We start from the raw sequence: 16,874 nt of genomic DNA, 5'->3' as shown, positions 1-16,874 counted from the left end.
ACAGTGGGATGAAGACCATTGCCACCTGGATAAAAGACACCTGCCTCAAGCTCAACTCAGACAAGACTGAAGCACTCATCCTGGGACCCACCCCCTTAACCTGGGACAACTGATGGCCCGCCCAGCCCCACAGACTACGCACATAACCTCTGCATCATACTGGACTCCTCGCTCACAATCAACTTCCAGATCAATGCCGTAAACTCATCCTTCTTCGACACACTCCACCTGTTTCAAAAGACATTCAGAAGGATCCCTACAGAATCCAGAAAGACCCACGCACCATTCACCAGCAGACTCGACTACGGCAATGCATTCTACACCGGCGTCACCCAGAAACCGCTCAAGAAACTACAGAACGTTCAAAACGCTGCAGCCAGACTGGTCCTCGACATCCCTCACTGCAGCCACATCATAGAACACCTTCAACAATTCCACTGGCTCCCAGTTAACAAGAGAATCTCCTTCAAGCTCCTCACACATGCCTACAATGCTCTCGTCGACTTAGGGCCAGCTTATCTGAACCACTGCCTCTCATTCCACTTACCCGCCAGACAACTTTGCTCTGCCCAACTTGCCCTGGCCACCGTCCCAGGGTTTCACAAGACCAGAATCTGAGGAAGATCCTTCTCCTACCTCGCCGCCAAGACCTGGAACACCCTGCCCTCCACCTCAGGCAATCCCTGTCGCAGACCCAATTTAGGAAGGTTCTCAAGACCTGGCTCTGAAACTGACCTCCATGCCCAGGCGTATCAGCAGCCGCCCGCCCCCTCAGCGCCTTGAGACCCTCACGGGTGAGTAGCCGTGCTATACAAACTGCAGATTGATTAATTGATTGAGTGGTTGTAAGAAAGATAAAGAAACTAATGCTATGAGCTACAATGTTCAAAAAGTGAAAAACAGAAAATGGAGCAATATGAAATCACACACTACAGAAACAGATGTGCCAACAAAAGAGAATTGAAACAACATAGAGAAATTGTAGTAAATATGTCTGTTGACAAAATGACAGGTCTTTGTGCTTTTTGCTATGACACAGAATTGTTTAGAAAAGAGTGGGGTAGATTTTTCGTGCAAGGTGTGCTCAGAACCTTTACCTTTTTTTTGCCTTTCCTGTGAAAATGAAATGATGTTCAGCAGCCAAGGACATTGCTTAAGTGTAGGATAAGCAATTAATTCCCACATCTGGCACCTTGCACTCCTTATTGACTCTTGTTTGTACATCACCATTTTTGTAGCCATGTCTTTTAGTCCATTATTAATGACCTGCCGGTATAGACGTCCAAAATCTTTAAGAAGGCTTGAACATCAGTCTCTCTTAGATCCTTACCTGTCATCTTCTTTGTAATGGAACTTAGATGGCAGCATGGGCAATAGAAGTTGCGATTGCGATTTATCGAGTCAAATCGGCAGTGCGTGGAAGAGATACAATAGGCAGGGGATCAGGTGAATTTTTACTGCTGCAATACAGCCCAACCTTGATACACATTGATCCCTCCATTTACAGAGATCAGATTTGATTTCCCTCCACAAAGGGGAGATATTAGTCTGGTACTATCCTGACAAGGAGTTTGTTTACTCCGCTTTTCGCCTTTTAGACAATGTGTGCTCTTCGCCGTATATTATCAAACGTCTGTGTCTCTCTTACAAATTCTGATTGATCCACATGGTTCCTGGAATCGAGAATCGGGGCCCACATAATTGCCAATATCAGTTAAGTAACATGATTGGTCTCAGCGGTACTTTCTAAATTAGTCCGTAAATAGTTTGATCGTTTTCTGAGCAATTGTGATGAGCAATTGTGACTAGTCTATAAGAGTTCGGGTATTCCTGTCAGAACTGGTTTGATGTGGTTCTAAACACTGTCCCTTAAGCTATACTGTTACATAGATCTGCTACTGCTGATGAGTATGCTGAGGAGCCTTGGAATGGCATTTCATTCGTATGACCCGTAGATTTCATTGTTTGCCTAAAATCCATATGTACAGAGCATTGAAGTTTAGATGGATGAGAAAGGTCTGAACATGGATTAGTCTTAAACAGAGACGGTGTAGCTGGGACCAAAATTCGTTTTTGTTCAAAGAATGCCAGACATTACCGTCGCTTTTTTAGTTGTTTGAAATGATTGGACCAGTTGTTCAAAGTATTTTTTCTTGAGTAGACAGTTGGAGATCATTCGATCTTTCATCCCTCGAGATTGCTTATCTGTTGTAGTGAGTTCACTTATAAATTCAAAGCAGAGCTATGGAAATGTACATAATTTCTCCTCTTATGATGTCATTGTGTGAAGGGGTGTCACATTGCATGACATTACTTTCACGGTTCTGATGATTTTGGTAAATTGACCCCCAGTCACCACTGTATCCTGCAGAAAATGCTTCTCCTTAACTTAAAAATGTCTTTGTGAGAAAAGATTAGAAGAGGTTGCTTCTAGACCATCTATGTATGGCATGATTTATATTGAGCATTGCGCACTCGGTGGTTAAATAGCATGTATTCATTAAATCCCAGTAAATGGAAAAAATATGTCTGTGGCCCACGTTCCTTTTAAGGAAAATTGAGAAAGTGAAGTGTTTCTTCTTTTTCTTTAACATTCAGGTTTTCATTTCAAACGTATTTTACAAGACATGTTGAAGCAGATACAAGTTAATTCAGGTTTGCCAATTAAGACTGAATAGCTTACCACTACCCATGCGGCATCAGTCCCAGAAGTAAGAAAATCCTGTTGTTATTGCTCACTTCAGCAGGAAGTATATGTGCTCATTTAAAAAGTCTTTAGATTTGGACTGCTTCACAGTCATATATATATATATATATATATATTTATACATATCTTCATACTGGGTACATTTTGTAAGAGCTTGTAACCAGTCCTCACGTCTTGGTGGGATCTTGGAAAACCACAGCATAACTATCGTATGTCTAGCCACCAGCAAAGCCTAATTTATGAATTTTCAAATGTATTTAGGAGTCTCAGTAAGTAGCCCCAGCAAGCATATCATTGTGGACAAGTTGATTTTGACCCTGGCCACTTTCTTGTGGTGTTGCCTCAGATGGTAAAACCCCACCACCACCTGTATCTCTCGGGAATGTCATTGATTTATATAGTATGTTGTAGTATCTATGAATAAATCTGGCGTGTATAATTCCAGATAGAATAATTCATGGATATTAATTTTGTCAGTTCAGAGGTCATTGGACATGTGAAGTATCAACTCCTATATATTTCTTCTAGCTTGTTTTAGCGGGGATCACTTTGTGTTTTCGTTAACACAATGGGGTGCATACAAAACACCTCTCTTACTCTCTCTTTCTCTGTCTTTCGTTCTTCTCCACAATTCACAACATGTATCTGGATCCTTTTAGGAGGGTTGGGAAACATCTCTAACTTGTCTCACAAAGTGCAATAATATTACTATCGTTGCACAGAACATTGAACTGCTTTATGTTTATATACAAATCACCTTGACACAGGTCTCCTTATTTGAATCTAGACCTCTAGGACAGCCATCCAACCACCTTTTTGATACGTCTTCTCGTTACCTACACTGTCATGTCAACAATGTTGATCATACTGTACATTAGCTGTACACCTTAGCACCAGCAACATCCTTGTTAATATTGTTTGTAAACATCAGGGCTTTCTCTTACAGTTAGATGGGTAATATAAGAGGGGGCTTTCTACCTTGGATACCACTGAATAGTATTTTGGTCCTGCACAACTAGATATTTCATCTTGAATGTGGCACTGAATATTCCTACCTTGTTTGGAAGAATCACAATGTCTCAACTTAATTGGCATTGACCTTCAGCCCATAACAACAACTTCTAATCCTTGCCAGTAGCCCCACAGAGAGAGGGTTTGTGTGTTATAGTAGATAATCTCCAAAAACCTACTCTGCTTGCAACTAATATGTGGTCCCTACTGAATTTTAAAAAAACGTTGTTATGATGTGTAGCAAAAGCATATGAGCTCATTCAGTTCACTCGATAAAATACTTAACAGCCTTTTGTGATTCTACTGTGTGGATCTGCCAGGCCCACTGGTGACTTTAAGGGGTTTGCCACAGATTTCCTTAATTGAGGGCCCACCGGGTCCAAGTGTTTTACTACGAGTAGTTTTTTATTGCTGCTTTTATTTCTCCACTATGTAATGGGGTAGGAAATTCCTTCCTAATCCCACCATAACCAAGCTTGTTCTAGTTAATTATATAGCTACAGAGATCCCATGCCACCCCTCCTTTCGATTTTTTTAAAAAAACAAGTCCTTTCTAATAACAATCAATATCTTCAATAGAATTGGTCAAATATTGATCTCATGAAATGCTGCCTTACATAACCATTTACTCCATTTTTGATTTTCACAGAATGCCATGGTCACGTCTGACACCATATTCTAATTCAGACTTTTTTTGCATTTTCCTCCTGAATGTCCAAGTCGATGATTTTAAAGTATATTGCCATCCTTACACAAATAACACGTGCTGTTGACACCTGTTGCCGATCCTGCTAACCACAGATGTATTGGATAAGCTTTCAACAAGATTCCTTAATCAATAGTCCTATAATGAATATTGTAACATGCCACCCCCTTGTGATCTATGGGCCACAAGAACGATTGGCAGGATTTTGGAGTGATCATTCGAGACAGACCTGTTGCTTTCACCGATTTTCCTTCAGATGACCATCTGCCATTTACCAACTTGATGAATAGGACTGTAAAATAATTGTATAAAATTATGCAACAGACCAAGTTGCAAGAGTGTTTTTATTTGAAACTATGGGCACACTACTAATTCCTGGGATGCTGCATTCCCTATGTTCAACAGCTCTTGGACCAAGTGAGGACAAGTTTTTTTGTCTCTGACCTCAACTAATCTGTCTTCCGTAGAAAGCTATAGATAAGAGAGTAATGCTCTAGGAAAAGCACACAAACTAGAATAACAGCATATACATTGCCAGTTGGGTTCTGAGACTGTCACTTGGCCTCAGATATCTGGTGCAGCTCTATTTTTCAGCCATGTACAAACAAGGGGATTGAGCAGCAGGCATAAGAGGAAGATGCCCGGAGTTTTGGCAGTGCGGTGCTTCCTCCAGGGCCCCAGTAGTCACTGGGGAGACAACGAGGCTTACTGAAACACAGTTTCGACTTTTGCAGTAGCCTAGATAGTCCAACCTGCAGTCTGCCCTATGTTCGGGGCCTGATAGTGTGTCACTGGATGCTAACTAAGAGAATGTCTCGAAGACTGTGGGGGAATATGGTGTGTTCAGCATGCAACTAGAACCAAAGCATTTCCTAAGTACAGTTGGGCACAACTCACTGCCTCGTGACAAGGTAATGATCTTGCACCTCTGGGGAGGGGATTAGGTATGAGTGAGTGAACCTCACCCTGACACCACAATGCCACGTTGGAACAAAAACAGAACATGGGACAAGCCAAGTGTGAATTCTTTGGCCATGAGATAGCCTCTGTTATTGGTGCACTATCATGATGATGAGTTATTAGCAGAGAGGGAGGCCACACTATCACATGTGAAGTTCTGATTATGCGAACACTGAAGGAAATGCAAGGTGCTGCGAAGTGCACTGAAGCTAAATAATTATCGATTGAGCGAACTCTTGACTCTCTTGTGAATTATCTCTCCAAAACAGAGCAAGATGTGAGATGTCTGGATTAACAGACGTTGGACTCAGAGTCTACACAGAAACGAAAGTGATGGACAAAGCCAATAGTCTTAACAACTTAAATACTGTTCATTGGCCACTTTCATCTACCTGAAAAATAAAGTGGAGAATCTTGGAAATGAAGCGATAATAGCGAGAGTCAAAGTCATAAGATTATCAACCCCGGTCTGGGTGATGTACTCAAATCAGAGGAACTGCGCTTTTTTAGTACAGTGATCTTTGACGGGATGACGTCCGATCCGCTGTCAGTAGTGACAGCAGTGTGTTTCTCTACATGGCCTTTCCACCATACCCTCCCTGGAGCAAGCAGCAACACAGTTACCATATTGGCCGAATGGTGCCATTTGCAAAGAAAAGATAGCATCACTAAAACAGCACCCAAAAAGTGAGGTATTGGGTTAGGTGGGGTCAGTGTCCATATCTTTTTTTACTTTAAGCTATGCTACTTCATTGCATAGACAACAGTTACAGTTGGTTAAAAGATATTCTCGACCTCCCCACAGCTCCCATTTTGACTAAAAAGGTAAAACGCAAATGTTTTGTATCCCCATATGTTGCCCTTGAATACTTGCGCTCTGTGATGAAGTCCAGTGATGGTGTGGTGTGAGGGGGACTGCTGGTCTAAACTGATGTAAGGCTGGTACCCCTGTGTTTTGTGCTTCAGTCTGCATCTGCTGCCTAGAAGACCTTAGAGGGAACTTTGTTGCTTAGCAAAGCATCTGGAGCCGTTTATTTCAACTTTTGAGTTGTATCCTCGGCTGAGCTGTGTTTGAGTTATTTGTTTGCCTCTGCCTGTACCCTTCCCGCATCCCCACACGCACATTGGAAGGATTTACAGGAAGCAGTGTTTATATAATATTTTCTTAAACATGTGCTATGCCATAGGAAAGTAGTGTGTTTGGCAGCGCATGATCAACATTTGGACTGTGATTGTTGACTTCTCTTTTGCATTTTTAATTTGAACAATAAAAAATGTAAAAGTAAATTCTAAAACATAGCACGAGATCTCAACAGCAAACACAACGGAGCAGGAGTACTTTATCCTCTAGCAGCGTTCACATTTAGAAGCCAGTTGATTGGACACAAAGATTACACATCGTCTGTTCTCTGAAGAGTGATCAGTATTTGAAAGAGGGGCCATCTGGGTAATGGGTCCTGTGCTTGAGATGTAATGGGATCAACTACTGTCTTCTTGCTTCCCATAAACAACCTTCTTCAGAGAGACTGGGATTGGAATTGGACTAGAGATCGGGATCTGTCACCAAAAGAACAAGTATCACAGAAGGAGGGAGAGGTTGTTATTCATGGAACCTGGTAGTGAGAGAGGCAGTGGTAGGTGAGGCATTGTGAAGAAAGTGGTGCAGATCCTGCACACAATGAACCTGATATTCATGTGGTGTGCACTATAACCACAAAAACTTAAATTAACAAGGAAGCAGATGTTGTAGCTTCTTAGGACCCAGTGCTATTCCTGGTATCCTGTTTGCTTCTCATGAGACTTTTGCCTGACTGCTGAGATGATTTTTGAATAAGGCCAGCCTTTTTTCTACACCATGTCGTCTCTTTTTGCACTAGTGCTTAAAGCTTGCATTTTGCCCTCCACCATTGCACAAGTGCAGCATGTTCCTACTAATAAAGATGTTTTACATTTTGGTTTCATATTGTCTCATCTGCTGTGCGTTCAAAGACAATCAGATGTCAGGTTATGTCTTCTTTCAAATTGCTGCTTATTCTTTTAACATGGAGATTGGTTTACTTTACTTTCCCTGACTGCAAAGTGAGAGCATTTTGTAAACTGAACTATGTGACAATTTTTATGGGGTACAGATTGTGTGAAAGTAAAGGCTGTAGGATGTCAATTCTTTACAACACAACAACATTTCATACCTGTAACTGATCTGTACAAATGATTCAAACTGTATCAGCAGTTAGAAATGCACAAATGAAATGGTTATTTAAAATTATGAAGTATGATGGAAACATAGGTTGTAATACGATCAAAACAAATTAAGGCACTTTACTTGGTGATGCGTAAATGATAAATATGCGTTAAACCTGATTTCCATATATTATTTTTTGTGTGTTATATAGTTTCATCTGTAAAACTGCATGTCTGTGCAAATGTAGTAGCCATTTCAATGGAAAATATACTGTCTGTAAATGACTCTGTGCTACCACACCATGCTTCAGCAATGTATGGGTGACAGTGTGCTGCAAGGTATAGCATTAGCTTTATCCTACATCCTTACCACTGTCCTGCTGAATAGCCATGGCTCATTTGCTACAAATGTCTTTAAAGTGACCCTTGAATTTTTCACAATCCCTATGACTTCAGTAACGTATCATCGATGACAGCGCCCCACTCTGAAGATTGTTCCAGCACCACTGACCAGAATCTGTAACATATCTTAAAATTTCACAAGACGACCAGCTGACGTTCTGCATTTTTCATTCCAGAGCCCCTTTTTTATCTTCCTTAAATGTAACCTTTCCAGCACCATTTTCAAAGCTGGCTTCTCCCTCTGTTTCCCTCCCAGTTGGCCTCTTTTATAGAATTCCTGAAATTTGGTTCCTCCGTTAACATTCTCTAAAGGTGGCTTGTCTTCCTGTGCCATTCCTTAAAGTTGGCCTTTTCTTACCGTTCTCTAAAGATGTTTTATCACTCGGTAGTATCTGTTAAGGCTGACCCTTATTTTACCAGTCTTGAAGATTGGCCTCTCTTGTACAGTTCTCGAGATTTTGAATTTCCTATTGAACTGTGTCCTACAGTCGATCTCTCTCATTTACTATCCCTAAAGTTAGCCTCTGCTGTTTCATATCCTAACACTAGCCTCTCCTTCTGTACTGCAGATGTGGATGAGTGCAGCATGAACCAAGGAGGATGCAAGTTTGGTTGTTTAAACTCCCCCGGGAGCTATGAGTGTACCTGTCCACCCGGCTTCAGGCTCCATTGGAATCAGAAGGACTGCATCGGTGGGTAAGACTGTACCAATCTGCTCCTTGTGAGCATTCTTAAAATGTCGACAAAATAAACTGCATGGAACATAGTCCAAGCCTCGAATTTACTGTTCCGTTCCTCCTAGAGAGCTGTTCAGCTTCATCAACCAGTCACCGAAGTCTCTCTTCTTTGCCTTAGGAGAAACCTGGAGAGGTGTACTCAATTTGAGTTGTGCTTGTTGTGTTAATGTTTCTCTTTTGCACCTTATTTCAGAGCTTGTGAAGTGCCTTTCAAATGCCTGGCCCCATCGGGCTACCCTGACTTGCAACAAGAATGGGAAGAAAGACAGCTGCTCCCTGACATGCACCTCCAAAGCTCGATTCCAGCCAGGTAAGAGAAGTTTAGTGTGGTAACACACTGCTGCTTTTGTGGACTGTCTTATTTCATGACTCTCGTTAGCTTCATTTTCCAGCTTTCACAGCCTCTCACCTAGAGATCGGATTATTTCTCGCCAGCCAGCTCTCATCATCTCTCGTTATCTAGCACTCATTGGGGCACATGCATCAAAGTAGGCTTTTGCGATTCCTTAATTGCGATTATTAGGGAATCGCAATTAAGGAATTGCAAAAGCCTATGCATGTAGGAATCGCTATAAAATTAGCGATTCCCAAACATTCCTTAATTGCGACTCGCAAATTGCGAGTCGCAATTAAGGAATGCCTTCCCATTCATTTCTATGGACCTACAGGCCCATAGGAATGAATGGGAGATTGTATGCACGATTTGCGATTACCAATATGTACTCACAAATTGCGCATGCAATTTCAAGGGTGCAAGGGTGTCAAAAGGACACTCTGTTGCACCCCTGAAATTGAACTGTGCAAACATGTTGCGCACACACATGCACCAAGGGCATGTGTGTGTGTAACCTACTACTTTGAAAAATGCACTTTCGTGCATTTTTCAAAGTTTTTGCGAATTACCATCAAGTTCAAATTGATGGTAATTTGCACCCCCTATTAGCAAAATCGCTATTTGTGATTTTATCATGCATTGCAAGTAAGGAATCGCAATTTGCGATTCCTTAAATGCAATCGCATTTTAAGAACTCGCAATAAATTGCGATTTCTTAAATTGCGAGAGCCTTTCAGTTTCATGCATCGCAGAGGCCCTTTTTGCGGGCGCAAACGGCTGATTTTTGCGAATCGCACCGTTTGCGCTCGCAAAAAAGGTTGATGCATGTGCCTGATTGTCTTTTGCTGTCCGACTCAATATTTCGCACCATTCAGCTCACACTGTCCTTAATCCTTTATTGTGCCTTCTCTGCTTCTCACCATGCCACTCTGCCCCATCCCCCAGTTCTTTCTATCAGGCACTGTGTAGGTTGAACTATGCATAATTCTCAATCAGTCACTCTTTTACTTAATCTCCCACTGTCTCTCGTCTCTTCACTCTCACTGTCTATCAGAATGTAACTCTCACTGCAATGCACCTACTAGCTCTAACGTTTTTTGTGCTTCTAAAGCTCTCTCACTGTCTTTGTTTCCTGCCAGCCCTGTGCTCCACTTCAACTCTGTTTCTGCACCTCTTGCTCCATTCTGATTATCAGTCTTTAATCCTTAGTCGTTCATTCCCCGATATCCTTGCAACCTACAGCCATCAACCTTCCTTCCTTCCTTTCCTTTCCTTCCTTCCTTCCTTCCCTTTCCTTTCCTTTCCTTTCCTTTCCTTTCCTTTCCTTTCCTTTCCTTTCCTTTCCTTTCCTTTCCTTCCTTTCCTTCTCTCCTTCTTTTTTCTTTTTCTTTCTTTCTTGTTGAACCACAATGCACCATTCAACCTGTTCAAAACACTTTATTCGGTTACTGAAAACCATAAAAGTACCATAGAATAGATCACAATGCATTACATAAAGCACATACGGTACACAGTAAAAACACATAGATTACACAATAAAATGTCATAACCGTTTCATCAATAAAAGGGCGATTTAAGAAAATTAGGGAGGGAATAGGACAAAATTCACGAATTTCATAATTTCACCATTCAACCTAATTTGCCATTGTTTTTTTCTCTCAGCTTTCAGCTGCTAACTTGTCTGAGCCTCCAACTCCCTTTCTGTCGACTTCTTAGTCTCCATCGTTAGCTCAGTTGCTGCCTGTTGTTTTTAGAAGTCCCCAATTTATTTTCTGTCAGTTCCCCAGTCTTACTCGCAGTCCTTTGGTCTTTTTACTAAGATCCTCCTGCCATTTCTTCTGGTTTGTGCTCTCGTGCCCTCCCTATCTTAAATACACACCCCAAAGATTCTCATTTCCCATTTGGCACCCTCTCTCATTCTAAATATTTCATGGCTATCTTCAGACAAACCATCTTGTTATGTTTAACGATCTCTCTCAACTTTGAAGTACAAGTCTCATTCTCCACCTCATCCTCCTGCACAACGTTCAACCTACATTCTCTCTGAGTCTCTAGTACCAGATGTCTCCATTTTCACACCTGTAATCTCTACCCTCATCATGCTTCCTTCAGCTCCAAATTTGTCACAGTCACCAGCTGCCACCCTTTAACACTTGGCTCAACCTTCAGACCTAATTTCAGAAGCTTTATGTATTTTGAGTCCTTTGGCATTTACATTCTAGTGCGACCAGACCACTCTGCTTACTGATGGAGGTGAAGCTGATGTTTTAAATACTGTTTTTCGCAGAATCAGAAAACAGCTACTCTGTGAGCTGCGGAACACCAATAATGAGGCAGGGAACCTCACAAAAGAACAGCAGCAATGCTCATCACTGCATTGGTAAGTCAGATCAATGTTCTGTTTGCTGCCCTCTCTCACTCCCCGAGGGGCGTGAACAGATTCCTGTATTGGTGCTGGTGTAAGATGTGTTTCCTTTTGCTACAGGAGCATGTTCCGTTTTGCTTGCATATACATTTGTTGTACATTGGTACCTATCTCAGATCGTTTGTCTCTTTTTTTTCTTGCAAGCGACATCTACGTTTGTTTATATTTTTGTGATGGTCTTACATCTCCTGTTTTTATGTCTAAGTAATTCGAGCATTGATTAATGTCCCTCTTGTCACACCTTGCTAATTCACAGCCATTATACCTAGGCCACACTCCCATTTGCAAGATGGTGCGCTCATTCAGTATTCATTTTATTTCCCTTTCTTTCTCAATGGTTGTATTTGCCCCTGATGTATTTGTACCTGGGTTTTTGCAATTCCATATGTATACCTTCGTTAATACTCGGTTCTGCCACTCCTCCCATGCACTTAACTAGCCACTGTACCCATATCGCTATTTCCTCCGTAATACATTTTGGAAGGAAGTCATAACCATCCATGCATGGGCCGTGTTTTGGAAAGTTCCGATGCTTTCCCTAACCAGCTTACCAGTCTCCTCTAGACAGACACCTTGCCTCCTTTTCAAATTCTGAAAAGGGCAAGAAGTCAGCTCACGCCTTTCCAGGTTAAGATCATGTATGTGAGAATGGACCTTCCCATATGAAAGATCAATCTGAGCATTACTTTGCTGACTTGGTGGACTGGCAGACCATCTGCCCCTCCAGCCTCCACAACCAGAAATCACAGTTGTGACAGATGCACAGAGCCGTCAGGACACACACCAGTCTGCTAAAGCTAAGAGAAATTCAGTTATCCCTCAAAGCTTTCCTGGCACGTTTTCAACATTACAATTGTCAGAGAGGGGCTCAAAATAATTCCATAGAAATCGTTGATCCATCAGCATCTGCAGGGACAGTTAGCACCCCCTTGGCTATGGCCTCATCAAGCTGGCCATGGAAAGACAAGCAACGAAATTGCAGATCATTTAGGTCAAACAAGAGATGTTGTTCACGCAAATATGATATTGATAAAACACAAAGCAACTATGATAACTTTTACAGTGAAAGCATTTATAGTGCTTTGGTGCCATCTAGAGACAAAGCAGCAAACGTGCAACCCCAGTGTCTACGAATGAACTGCTGCGCGCTTGGGTTCCAGGCAGCACAGCATCTAAAGAGCCAAAAAGATTTCCATGCCTCTCGCACCAACTGCATTCATTGTAAAAAAAAAAAAAATGTTTATATGGATTTTCATAAACAACGATAAACAGGGTCTCGGAGCATCTACAGTAATAATTGCAAAAGATTACATATTTCCAGAGTTGCAAGTGTGCAATGTTCATGACATCAGATACAATCGAACAGTAAAGAATGGGCTGGAAACCTCCCGGGACCGGCCAAATTACAGTGACCACAAAGTACGATCTCCAAGAACAGCATACAGAACATTACAGGGAAGCCAACTCGAGTGGCATTTCTTCCTAGATTCTCTGGATGAAAGCAAATCTCCTTCTCTCCCTGGTCAATGTTATCATTCACATCAATTTCGGGTTCAAGGCCCCCATTCCTCGTGCAATGGGGAATTTGCTGGAGAAGATTCCGTTTACTCGGACCGTGGCCGTTAGGGCCTGATATAGAAGTGCTGCCCACTGTCGAAATCTAGGACAAAACCCAAACTGCAACAGTGTCTGTTACAGATAGGGCCAATCTATATTGCATCAGATGCTTTCTCCATGAGGGAAAGACATGGGGTGTTGTCCTACCACGCACCTGCGCTAGGCAGTTGTGTAGTTGGCGCAAGTTGAGGCGGGTACGATCTGCCAAACATAAACCCAGATTGGTCTCCATGTATCAAGGGGGCTATCACTTTAATTAGCCTGGTCACCAGGATCGTGAGCAGGCACCAATTGCATGCTTAGCAATTCTGCATGCCATTCTCAACGGATATTTTTCAACTTTAATCGAACTAAAATGTCTCCTTCTTCACTCAAAGAGCCTTTGCGCTCCAAAACAGCACTCCTGGGTGTCATATCTAATTTTGACCTGATCACTCTGATTTGAGGATTCGTTCTCTGCAGATAGCCAAATGAGAAAGCCTGCACTAATATGGCCTGAGCGGCCTGTGAGATGTCCCCCAAGCATCCCCGCTCACTGTGATAGCTGTGCAAAAGGGCCTGTGAGGGGACAGCTTTTATTTTCAAGACAACTGATAGAAAGGAGCAGATGCACAGAAGAGATGCTGGCAAATGCAGTTTTAAAAACACATTTTTATTTGGTCTCGACTACAGACAGCTCTAGGTTTGATTTGTGAGTGACCTAATGTGAACAATACAATACACAGAGGCCACTTATTAGGAGTAACTTACCCATGATTGATTGGATGGCTTTCTTGTGTATCTCACTTCTGCTCCTAATTCAGTGACTTTCCTCTCTATTTTTAGATCTCACCTGCTGACGGTGCATGAGCTGTTGCTGCGAGGAGTATTGTTTACATAAAGGGCTTGGAACCCATCTATTCATAGCATTTGTTGGCGTAATTGTCATTCTACTTTGCTGCTCCCTTACTGTCAAGCGTATTCCGGATGTCACTTTCTTTTTGTGGAGCATGGACCAAGCACAGAATGCTTCATCTTGATTAGTGTCCGTCTGTTGCTTGCACTGTGATTGAGGTACTTTTTCTTCTCCCACCCACCCCTTCTCCTCGTTGCTTTTCCCTCTCCCAACCACTCCTTCTCATGCTGCTGCCCCACATTCCCCTGTAACGTCGTGTCAGCACTGGCTGGGCCATAGTGCTTTTTGACTAGCTTTACTTTAAGCCACGCTGCTGTGCAGCATGGCTAAAATACATTTGCCAATGATTCTCCTGTGGTGAGCCATGTTCCCAGCTTGGGAGGCACAAGTACCCTCTATTTTGGAGCTGGGTTCTTTTTTGAGCTGTTTCCTCAGGAGGTGTTACTTTTGCTTATACATATGTTAAAGGACAAGGGGGATCTGCTGCAGAAAAGAATGGCGCTTGTTTTGCTTTTTTTCTACTTGCTATGTTACTGCAGAATCATCACGAGGGCATCGACTCCACAAAAGGAAGGTTTCACTTTCAATATTACTTGTATTAACACAGAATACCATGCTACAGTAAGAGCAGCCACAAAGGGGCTTTAAGTGGCAGAGGCAGCTGTTGACATTTGAAAGTGGTGGGCGTAAAAGTCGGGCATTACGTTTATGTAGTGACCCAAACATGGCCTCCCTGAGCCCAAGGGCTACTTTAACATCATGCAACAATGACATGCTTAGCTGGGCCGGTGCTAGGCATGGTCCGTGTGGGCAGCTGCCCATGGCCTCCCATTTAGCCTATCAGCATGGGGCCCACACAATTGCAACACCCCACCGGTCCTCATGTACCCCTGCGGATCCAATTGAAAGAAAGGTGTCTCTTTACAATTGGGCCCATGGGAGGGGGCCCCCCTCCCTGGGTCTCTCAGGCATGGTGTGGAAAGGCCTAGGGTAGGGGGACTCTTGTCCAACTTGCAAGGAAACACACTTTGCAGGTTTGTCCTGCAATTCGGCCTCGTGTTCGGCTGCCCATTCAGAGACACATTTGGACGCCCATTGCCCAGCACTTTAGCTCCCCCACAGTAAGTGGGGGTGCTAAAGTGATGGACAATGGGCCATAATTTTAACTTTCAGCCCACAAGCTATTCTCACACCTTCAACCCGATATGAGCTGTAAACGAGGTGCTTGTAGGTGGCTGAGAGGAGGAGCTGCGGCCCAGAAAGAGTTTCCACAAAGAAGCTTCCGGAGCTCAGAAGGTGTCACTTATGTAAATTAGAGGGGCCTTGCACATTACCTTTTACCCGGGCCCTGAAAATCCTAGAACCGGCCCTGATGCTTAGGGTGCAACAGCTGAACTAGAATATTTCACATAATGGTTGGACTCTTCTGCCAGACTCAGTTAAAAAGATGTAATTACCTGGATAAGAGTCTTTTACAGCTGCTTATTGTAGGAGAGTAGGATCTGCACTTATGTTGCCCCCACTTTTTTTCTGATGTATACACTGGTTTCTGACTATAGTCTGGCTGGGTCCCTGCTAATCAGGGCCCCAGTCTCACTGATCTCTCTAAAACAACTTGGTGTGCATATTAGATGCACTAGTGATTGGATACTGTGGTGCCTTGTGAGCCCCTAGTATATGGTGCCTTAGGTACCTAGGGCATTGGTACTTCACAGGCCTACCAGGGGCTGCAGCATGTATTATGCCACCCCTGTGAAGCATTCATAATCTGACACCACAGGCCTACTACTGCAGCCTGTGTGAGGTAGTGTTAGCACTCCTCACAGAGGTATAGGTTCCTATATCTCACCATACACACACATATAAACCTATCAGTCACCCCTCTTGCAGGCCCTAACAATCCTGAGGGCAGGGTGCTTGGTTTACCATGTGAGGGGGTGCCTCTGCATGAGCAGGACCCCTCTGCAGCTGGCAGAATCTATTCTCTGCTGCTGTTTGTGGATGCGGTTAAACCATATACTCTTAAGTGCATTATAACCTCGCGGTAAATGCTAACTTTGGAATGACTGCATCAAAACATGTCGTGTTTGGTGTCAAACAACTTGGAATCATACCCCCACACCAGTAACTGGTGTGGGAGTATGATCCCACCCTTCTAGAGGGGACGACATGTTACCACTGTACTAAACGGTAGAAATCTTCTAGAGCCCTGGCATCACAAAATGGATGCCACCAGCACAGACACTGGGCTGCCCTCCTGCTGCTGACCGAAACTCACAGTGGAGGAAGCCCAACAAAGGGTATCCTGTCACAGGGAGGTGTCACCACCTCCCAGACAGGATTTAGTGTATTGGAGCTGGGTGGGTGCACTCTTAGAGTGCCTTTGAAGTCCTGCACTGGGGGAGCAGTAGGCTCCTCTGTGCATATGCCAGCTCAAACCGGTTCAGGGGCTACCTGCCCCTCCTCTGGCGCGAAACTGGACAAAGGGAAGTGGGTGTAACCACCCACTACCCTGACCCTCCTAGAGGAGTGGTCATAGAGCTAGTCCCTCCCCTATCTTCACTATAAGATACCAAGCATTGCCAATGCAATTCAGATTAACCCTGGACGACGCTCTACAAAGAAGAATCCTGGCCCTTCGACGTTCCACTATCTCTGGAAGACTGAAGAATCTCCCTTGGAGTCAAGGAGTGACTCCCCTGCTTGGCAGGCACCAGTAACTTTGATCAACGGTTGCAAACTTCACCGCTCCCGCCGGAGTCCGAAGTCCCTGCGTCCCCTGAAGCAGATTTCCTGACCTCTCGAAGGCCATTTTGAGTCCCCAGCGAAGCTTTGGCATCTGGACCCCACGAGTGACGAGGAACAGCAATACCAGGGAACCGTGCACTGATTTCGAGTG

The 16,874-nt window shown here is 43.4% G+C and overlaps 1 protein-coding gene across 1 annotated transcript in view; it reads left to right on the top strand.

Moving 5' to 3' along the window:
• The window catches only part of SCUBE3 (signal peptide, CUB domain and EGF like domain containing 3), a 1,455,403-nt gene that overhangs the window by 1,155,478 nt on the left and 283,051 nt on the right, over window positions 1-16,874 (top strand). The window contains exons 11-13 of the mRNA XM_085651134.1: window positions 8,537-8,659; window positions 8,898-9,014; window positions 11,326-11,418. Of these exons, the coding sequence (XP_085507260.1) occupies window positions 8,537-8,659; window positions 8,898-9,014; window positions 11,326-11,418 (333 nt within the window). The remainder of the gene's footprint in view (window positions 1-8,536; window positions 8,660-8,897; window positions 9,015-11,325; window positions 11,419-16,874) is intronic.

The sequence above is a fragment of the Triturus cristatus genome, chromosome 1_1 (genome assembly GCF_964204655.1).
Source record: "Triturus cristatus chromosome 1_1, aTriCri1.1, whole genome shotgun sequence".
Taxonomy (NCBI): domain Eukaryota; kingdom Metazoa; phylum Chordata; class Amphibia; order Caudata; family Salamandridae; genus Triturus; species Triturus cristatus.
Note: the sequence above shows the minus strand (reverse complement) of the source record. Positions and strands in the feature narration are given on the sequence as shown.